The sequence below is a fragment of the Zingiber officinale genome, chromosome 1A (assembly GCF_018446385.1).
Source record: "Zingiber officinale cultivar Zhangliang chromosome 1A, Zo_v1.1, whole genome shotgun sequence".
Classification (NCBI taxonomy): domain Eukaryota; kingdom Viridiplantae; phylum Streptophyta; class Magnoliopsida; order Zingiberales; family Zingiberaceae; genus Zingiber; species Zingiber officinale.
In genome coordinates, this window is record NC_055987.1 from 20,490,632 (window position 1) to 20,500,714 (window position 10,083).

Genomic DNA, 10,083 nt, shown 5'->3' on the forward strand with positions numbered 1-10,083 from the left:
ACTTCAACTGCGAGAGTACGTTAAATTATGAAAATAACCTCTACATAATGTTTTATTGTTAAAATATAAATAATCACCTTATTATATTATGAAAATAATCTCTATATAATTTTTTATTATTAGAAAGTAAATAATCACCTTGATGGTAGCCTAATAACACTCATGTACTCCTATATAAAAGATTATTTATAGATTATTTCCATAATCTAACAGTGAAATATTTGACAACCTAGTTAGCCTGAAGATAATTCGCAGCAACTAAAGCCAAAGTCATCCAAATCCTAAACAAAAGTATCACATTCAAATGATCTACGAGCATCTCAACTGTAATAGCTTCTGGACATTTGTTAAGATCGGTCATTAATACATAAAGCATAATATGAAACAAAAAGTCCCGAATTGTAGTTATAGATGCCATCAATGGCTCTATAGCACCATCAATATCAACAATGAGCACAATGAGCCAGTAGGTCATCCACAAATCACGCAAGAGAGATAAAGTCAAAGCATGCACTTCATTCCCGATGCTTTATTTGAACTGTAGACATGCGTTTTAAGGTCTTTAAACGACTGTGTTTTCCCTCTAATCTTGCTTCCAGCAATCTTGCCTTCAAGGTACTTTCTTTTACACCGGAAGCTAGCTTCGATGAGGACTCGGCTAGATAGGGAGTTTGCGGGTACTTCCACTGCTGAACTGGACTATTTATCTGATGGGCATTTCCTAGATCAGTCTCTTCCTCAACTGAGGTAATCTGGGACTTCCATAACAGGTGAGAATCTTCATGGCATGTGTCACGATCCAATGAATCACATCCAGATATTTCTGTAAAATTTTTGACAGAATTGCACGCCCGATGCTTTGAACCATTTATGGGAGACAGCTTTTGATCTGTATCCTGTCGGCGTTCCTGAGAATGATAGCAACCAGATTGTTGAGATATATTTTTTTCATCGGGATCAAATTTATTATTTGCACGGTCATCATCCGTTGGAAAATGTACTCCCTGCACTCTGTCAAAAAGTTTCATGTTGTTTCCAGATAGCTTTTCTTTGTCCATGATTTGGTTGTATTGGATGTGCAACTCTGATAAATTTTCATTGCAGTCTGAAGGGTCTAACTTTTCTCCCAGTAATGCAAATGTTCCTTGGGATCCCAGCTTTTCTATTGCATTCTGATTATCTTGCTTTAGATGATCATGACTTCCATGTTTATGAGTACTCACATTGAGCTCAAAGCAGAGAGTATCACTTGCCACAGATTCATCTTCATCATCAGCATCATGAGGTGCACTGGTAGCTCCATTTAAGAGGACAGACTCAAGAGATTGGCGCCGTATGTTGCTATGTTTCTTATCTTTGTTTTGGTACAGACTATCACTCTGCAAGGCACTAGCTTTTCTAGCTTGAAGAAATGATTCAATTTCATTTCTTAACCTGTCCGTAACTGTTGTTTTTTCTGCCAAATCTCCTTGGGCTTCAGCAATGTTCATCTGAACTCGCTCATCAAGCCATGCTTCTGAAATATGAAGCACTAATCTATCTCCTTTATGGCTGCAATCTCTTGGAGATGTTTGCCTCAACTCCCTGACTTCCTGCTCATAATCTGTAATGCCTTTTGCAAATTCATCACATATGTTCTCCAAAAGGTAACTTGTTTTTCTCTCTCTATCAAGATCTTTCAAAGCCTTCACATATACAGCATTCACATCAGATAACTCTTTCCCAAGTTTTCGGTGGAGACTTTCAGAGCGTCGTCTAAGATGCCTCTCATCTTCGAGCTCATCCCTAAGTGATTGTATTGCCACTTTGACCTTCTGCTGCTCTTTGTTCTTCCTAATCAATTTATCTTCAGCAACTTGCTTCATTAGATCATCCATTTCACGACGATATACATGCTGCTCTTGCATCAACTCCTGAATGCGCCCTTGTGAATGCCCTAACTCCACCTTCAATGCTTTAATCAATGATATGTTGGAATCATGTTGTTCTTCCAGGCTCCAAATGCAATTCAATAGTTTCAAAAATTCTTTTGATGTTCTGAGACCAGATCCTGTCTCACCATGTTTTTCTTTGAGATCTAGAAGACTGCAAGGGGCAATTGTTTGACTAACTGCAGCATTCTGCAAGAGGTTAAATATTAACAGAGAATCTTTGAAATATTTTCCTTCAAGCTCCTATCTTGTTTCTCTCCAACATACGAAGTTATGTAAAGCAGAAAAACAAATAACATGTTCTTATGAACTTTTTCTTGGTTTGCACCACATGAGTTACAGCTTATTGTAGATACCAGTTAAAATTTATCTTGCTACAGAAAGATTGCACAAGGCACAGGTGTACATCACATGCCATGGTTCTATTTTAAAATGCACATGCTTCACAAAGTAAAAATAAACGCAGAATGCTAAGAACTGAGAGACGTGTTGATGCTCTCAGTCACGCGTTATAATGAAAAAAAAGGGTCAAATTTTGACCATGACCTCCAAAATGACACAGTTAAATGTAAATAATCATGCTTACCTCTATGGAACTACAATAACTTGCAGGAGATATAGGTTCTATGGCTCGGGTTTTCCTTTCATTTAACTTGTAATTTTTGACTAGTGAAGCTGCAACATGCCTCCTCAAGCTACTTGCACTTTCAGGCTGGCATTAAAACCAGAAATAAGTTCATCAAAGGTGATTACAACATCTCAACAAGTTTCTAAGAAGGCAAATGCTAACTACCAAATTAATTCATGTCTAACTAAGATTTGGTGCTGCAGCATTAATATTTTCTAAAAGTACATTGTTTGACAAACCAAACCAAACCAAGTAGCTTTTCTACTATAAACTGGAAATTAAGCTAAAATATAACTGTAAGATGAGAAGTTGCAATAGAGACTTTCTCAAACTAAATGGACAAAGAAAGATAGTGACTTGCCAAATTATCTCTAATGAGAAACTAACAAAGTCAGTTTCAAGAAAAGGAGATAGGATAAAATCATGTGGAACGCAAAGACCATAACAGGTTGAGAAAAAAGAAAATTCTGCCCTTTTTCCTTTCCTAACAAAACAATACTAAGGCTAGGGGATGCATCAGAACCTCTTCTCCAAAATCATAATAAATTTATTTTCCAATTCTCCAGAAGTAGAATATTTGGAGTCCCAAAACCAAAACATTAGCTAAATAGCTCCTAGTTTAAGAAACCACAGTAGAATACAATAAGCCCACACCTTCAGAGAGAAAAAATAATATAATGCTCATTAAAGTGTATCGAGAAAATAAGCTTACAGTAGCACCACAGAAACCTAAATTTGGTGTAGAAAAAATTATAGTAGCTTGTTGATGCATCAGTTATAAAAAGTAAAAAATCCTAATAACTTAATAACCTGAAAAGAACTTGTAAAGAAGAACATTGAAGAAAGATAACCTGAAAAGAACTAAATAAAAAATTGCAAACTTAATGGATATTTGCCTTCTCTATATCAAAACATAGGGTATTGTCAGGTTGAAATGAACTATGTGAAAAAGCAGCACGTATATAACTTTCCGAATGAGTCATAGGAGGATCAGAATCACATGAATCATGTTTCCAATGAACGCTCATCTAGCAAAGAGCCTAATACAGAGTTCATACCATAGTAATAATCTGCAAACTGCACTAACTTGAACTCAAGTTAAAAATAAAAAGATCCTTATGCGTTGAAACACCTGGAGACTTAGCTGTTCTTATTTCATATAGTTTGACAGATGATCTTCTTATATGTTCACAGGAAAAAAAAATCCTTGCTCTCATGAAGAACATTCCATAAAGAACATGGATGGTTAATCACAATTTTACCACCAAGTTACTCACAAGATCCACCACCTCTCTTCTAATCGAATGCTCAAAAGGTAATGCCGTGCAAGCCCAAAGGGGAATAAATCAAAGGGGGAATCCAATGTTTTTCTTCTTTTTGACTTAAACAGTTCTACTCGTGTAAGAATTCATCCATTTTCACAGAAATGTGCGTAAAATGAGTTCATAATCATTAATATCGACGTGAACTACAAAAAAGATGCATCACAAGAAAGGCATTAAGTCGAACACTTAAACAACTAAGCAAAGAAACTCACCTGGTCGTCGAGACCATCATCAAGCGCCTTGCCCTCCCTGTGTCGTCGCCCCTTGTCGCCTCTTCGGCTCATTGCTGCGTAGGGCACAAGGTCCTGGATCTCCCACAGGTTCGCCGCAAGCTTCCGCGCAGACACCGAGCTCCGCTTGGGCTCGCCAGGTTCGCCCTCGGTACCGCCGGGCGCTCCCAGCTTCCAAGTGGGTACCGGAGTGGAAAGGCCGCCCTTTTTCCCCACCGCAGCCCCTCTCCTCAACTTTACCCCTAAAGACTCCTCTTTCCCACCACCTCCGCCGCCCTCGTCATCAATTGCGACCGCCTTTCCCCCTTCCATGGCCCCCCACCCACGCTCGACCGTCTCCGGTCTCCTTTTTCCTCAAAAATGAAATCCTTTTCCATCAGAAGCAGGGGCAGGAGCCGCACGCTCTTGCCCTCGCCATGTCCTCCTGACCTTTCCTGCTGTTCCTGAAGCAGGCAGAATGCTTCTAGCAGTACAGTCAAGATGGGCCCTTAGAGCATCTCCAACCGGTGCCCTTTTACACCATTTTGGTGTAAAAAGGGCACCATATCCTCTCCAATGGTAACCCTAAAAATTGCACCAAAATGGTGCATGTGAACAGTGCAGCACCATCAAGTAGAGATTTTTTTAATATAATATATCATAATAGGTAAGTTATATTTAAAATATTTTTAAATATTATAAATTAATATGATTTAATTTAATTGAATTTATTATATAAATTTTATATATTATAAATTTAATATATAAATTTCAATTAAATATATATTATAAATTTTAATATTTGTTATGTTGCTAAGATTATAAATATATTAAAATTTATAATATTGGTAAATAATGATGTATTATTAATGAAGTGTTAGTTGTCTAGTGAAAATATTTTAAAAAAATTATCTAAATTGTTTATGATTGTGTATTATCTTTAAATATTAAATATTAGTATGCTTATTAAATTATTTCTAACAAAATTATAAAAATACTAATTTTAATTTTCTGGTAACTAAAAACATAATATCATAAAAATTAATAGTAATTATTATCGTAATAAAAATATTTAACAAATTAATATGTATGTTGAATAATAAATTATAAGAAGGAAAAATAGAATATTCTAAAGAATATTCCTTTTAGGGTAGGAAATGGTGTCTCATGGTTGGAGTTGGAAAAAAATTTGGTGCTCAAATGACACTAAATTGGTGTTGAAAGTGCACCAAAATAGAGTTTGTGGTTGGAGATGGTCTTAGGTTAAAGAAATGGGGTTTGCTTGCAATAACAGCTACTTCTCCGCTCCATGGGAATACGAGGGAGCGCAGCAGAGAGTAGGTAGATCAAGCCGCGAATCCAATGGGGACGTGACCAGGGAGGGGACGGCTTCCCTGGAATTTTAAATGCACGAAAAGCTCTGAGGGGATGGATGCAATGTCTCTAGTCTTGGTGTGCCAACAGAGAGGGTGGCCCAGCTCACGTGATGTCTGGAATTTGGAAATCAAAATGCGACTTCGAGGTTGACGACACACTTGACCAGGCGTTGTGACGGATGTCTGGAATTTTCCTTTTTTTTTTTGTTATTCCTAATTAATAGCAATTTAGATATAAGCTCGAGAGTGCCAATGTTAATGAATAGTAGAGGATTGACCAAAAAAAAAAATTGGCATTTCGATCTTAATTAATAACCAAACTAATTCAAAAATAAAGTTTTTTTTCTTGTAAGATTAAGATAGTGTTCCATACACAAGATATGCGGCATCCAGTGATAACTGAATTAACTAAATTCAGAGTTGACTAAATGTTGTTAATTTCTCAATATGTTTTGCACAGTTTGTGTCATATCAATGTCGGTCATGTCCAGCAGTCCAGTCCGTTTCTAGTTTACGCAATTGTTCTTCTAATCGCCTGTGACAAAAACTAAGGACATCCACGCTAGTTCCACACTACACTCTACACTCTATACTCGTGTAGCTTTCCAAGAGCTTATGGCATCTATATCAATTATTTTATTTAAAAAATTTATTTAAAAGTAGTTAAAATTTTTTTATATTAATTTTTTTATATATTTCTTAAATTTATATTTAATGAATAATAATTCTTTAAATTTAAAAAAATTACTTTAAAAAAAGAAAATTTTACATGCAGTCTAAGATCATAATTTAAATTTTACATGGAGTCTCTATGTCTAAAAAATTATTTATTTTTACTCTCTAATCAAACACAATGAATATCAATTTACCTAATTACCCCTCATATTTTTTAGTTATAAAAAATTCAAAATTGAGTATAATTTCTCTTAATTCAGCACATTAAATTAGCATCTAATATATTTTTTATCAAATTGAGCAGTTCAGATTCTCTGTGCCTATTTCTCCCTGTTCCCGTGTCCCATTGTCGATCGGACGAATCAGATTAAATCTCAAGGTATCATGACATCCTTGAGATTTAATCTGATCCGTCCGATCGACAATGGGACACGGGGACAGAGAGAAATGGGGATAGAGGATCTGAACTTCAAATTGAGCACGATATTTTTTTCCACCTCAATTAGATGAAAAATATATTAGATTCTCTTTAAATGGTGCTCAATTGAATGAAAAATATACTATATTCTTTTTAAATTATACTGAATTTAGGATAAATTATATTAAATGAAAAAAAAGTTATACTCAATTTGATAAAAAAAATTTACTCGATTTTAGTTTAAAGTGTTGAATATAATAAGAATTATATTTATTTTTAGACTTTTTAGATAAAAAAAATATAAGGGATAATTTTAATTAAAAATATATTTGATTCTAATTTAAAATATTAAATTTAAAATATATATATATATTTATTTTTTAAATTTTTTATTTAAAAATATAAGTGATAATTAGATAATAATATATTCAACACCGAAATAAAGTAAATAAAATTTTATATATACAGAGAATAAAAATAAAATTTTTTAAATATAGAAACTGCATGTGAAGTTAATAATAATGTGAAGTTGGTATTATTATTGAGGATTAGAAGACCATTTACTTTTTAAAAAAAACTTTCAACCCTTCTTTTTAATTTTTCATAAATTATTAATTTTTAATATTTTATTATTCTTTTTTTAAATATAAACTTAATTTTTTTTAAAAAAAAACAGCTCCTTGACAGAAGAGACGTTCTATTTTTAAAAGTTAGTTAATACAACACGTTTCTAGGCTGATCTCGAACATCTGTATAGTCAATTTTAATATGTAAAAAAGGTAAATTAAAAAAATCGAATGAGCTATACAAAAAATAATTTTTTATCTATTTTTATAAACCTACCCTATGGTGACCCATTATAGGGATCTGTTAATAAGGCACATTGATAAATATAAACTTGATTAAATTTGAATCTTTGAATTGAATTTAATAAAAATAAAAAGTTATCGGATTGTGAATAGTAAAAATGATATACATATATATATATATATATATATATATATATATATATATATATATTCATCCTTAGGGGAAATCATGTCCAAGCTGTGCCGCATGCACATTTAAAAAGCTGCAAGGAAATGAAAGAAAAGACGTCCAATTTCTTATCTAACACTAAACTTGCACTCTTCTCCCACAGCTCTGCACCCAGATTTTGAATGCAGGACAAGCTAACAAGTCACAGTGCGGTCCTGCAGCTGATAGCTTGGCGATGGCCAAGAGGGAGCGTAACTAGCCCTTATTATACGGTTTAAAAATAATTCTTCGATGGTTTAAAATTATCAATTTGACGGTTCTGAATAATCGATGATTAATTTTAATAATTTAAAATGTATAATTCATGATTTAAAATCATCTATGTTACGATTTAAAATTATTATATTAAAAAATTTAAAATTTAAAAATTATTTTAAAAAAGAGTTTATACTCATTTAGTTAACTACGTATCTAAATATAGAAAAATCAAAATTCATATTTTATATGTTTACCCTTGTACATTTAAAAATAGGGTTATCATTCACTTTCATTTCTCATTCCTATTGTATTCGTTCCTTCGGTATCAAAATATTCAACTTCATCAACTGAAAGTAACACTTTTTGAATTTTTTTCTCGGTTCTGGTCCAATCGTTGAATAATACTTGAGATTCCAATGAGTCAAGAGACAAAGTTAATTACTGTTCATCTAATATATTGCCGTTGGCACTGAACGTCTGCTCTACAGCAAAAGTTGACACTTAACAAGCTAAAATTTCTTTAGTGATCACGGAGAGGATGGAAAAACTTTGAGTTTCTTTGACCGTCATTTTAAGATATCGAAATTTTCACTATCTACTTAATTAAAATAAAAAAAAAGTCATAAAATAATTTTTAAGTCCTTGTGTGGAACTTGTGGATCGTCGTTTCATTCGTTCTTTTAATAAAAGTTATATTTTTATAAGTTTAAAATTACTACTAGTAATTTATTATATTTCAGAAATATTAGGTTATATTCCATATTTTACATAATATTGATTATAAATATCATATAAATAAATTTTAATATTATATATAATATTAACTACATCAAAAGAAAAAAAATCTTTAATTAGAATTAAAGCGTTATAATATAAAATTAATATTTCTTATAAAACCTCTAATTTAAATCTAGGATCTAAAGTAAATACAACTAAAAAAATTTCAGAAATAAAATTAAAATATTTTTCCTATTTAGTTTTTTAGCTAATATGCAAGAAGAAAAAAAAATTATTATTAATATGTTCATTTAAAACTAATATTATATCATAAAATTTTTCTAAAACTGATTAAGCAGTGAGATAATAAATACTATAAAGTTGTTCAATTATATCATTAAATATTTTTAAAATTTCACAAATACTACTACAAATATTTTATTGTTGTCAAAATAAATATATATTAGTATTAATATTTTACGTAAAAATGAATATAATAATTTTTTATATTGAAATGAATCTTGTAATAATTGATATGTTAATTCAACTTGTTGTATATATTGAAAATTGTTTAGGCCTCATCTCATTAGTTTTACAAAATGTATTTTATTGTTTCATTATAAATGGATGTGACCATAAATAAGAAATTATAATTCTAATTGGTTTAATATAATTTTATAAAATTTTTAATATATTTTGAGCACATAAATTTAAAACATGACATACACAACAAATATGAAAAAAAATAAACCACATATAATAGGTTGACAAATAAATTTTAGATTATCTATATTAGCGGTATTGAAACTAACATTATCTAGTGATATTAAAAATATTTTATGAGATCATCTATATTTTTTAAAAATTAAACATAATAATTGTACGATGTTATGAGCATTATGTGATTCATCAAAAAATCTATAAGCTAACAATCGTTTTTTTAGAAGTTCTAAGAGTTATCAATGTAATACCCCGGTTCTGAGATTCTGGTTAAATATGACTTAAAAGGTTAGATGGTATTATACATATCACCAAGGTGCACATTCTTTTTTTGGAAGCCCAAATTTAAGAACTGCAAAGTTAAGCGTGCTTGGCTTGGAGAAATCTATGTGTGCGAGTGAGGACAAAGTACCCTAAAAGGACCTCCGGTGGTTTGTGGAGCTAGTCATCAACCCGATGGGTAATTCTGGTGGCGTTTCCAGTTCAGTCCGAGTGGGGCCCGCCCAGGCTGGGCGTTACAGATGGTATCAGAGCGACCTTGCGACCGTGAGTGCACCTGTGGCAGGAGCACCTAGGGCACCACCTAGCGAGGGAGATTCTAGGATTTGTCTGTGGTGTAATTCGTGGTTACACAATGAGGACGTTGTGTCTTTAAATGGGGGTGATTGTAATACCCCGATTATGAGATTCTAGTTAAGTATGACTAAAAAAGTTAGATGATACTATCCATATCACCAAGGTGCACATTTCTTTTCGGAAGCTCAAACTTAAGAACTCCAAAGTTAAGCGTGCTTGGCTTAGCTTGGAGAAATCTAAGAATGTGTGACCTCCTGGGAAGTTTTCCAGGG

General features: G+C 32.4%; 1 protein-coding gene across 1 annotated transcript; it reads right to left on the reverse strand.

The window, feature by feature from the left end:
- Positions 1–320: 320 nt before the first annotated feature.
- Positions 321–4,678, reverse strand: LOC122020233 (uncharacterized protein At5g41620-like). Its single transcript, XM_042578072.1, has 3 exons — positions 4,097–4,678; positions 2,518–2,643; positions 321–2,120 (listed from the first exon to the last, which is right to left on the reverse strand). The coding sequence occupies exons 1-3, from the start codon at positions 4,424–4,426 to the stop codon at positions 516–518; spliced, it is 2,061 nt and encodes a 686-aa protein (XP_042434006.1). The 5' UTR covers positions 4,427–4,678; the 3' UTR covers positions 321–515.
- Positions 4,679–10,083: the final 5,405 nt, after the last annotated feature.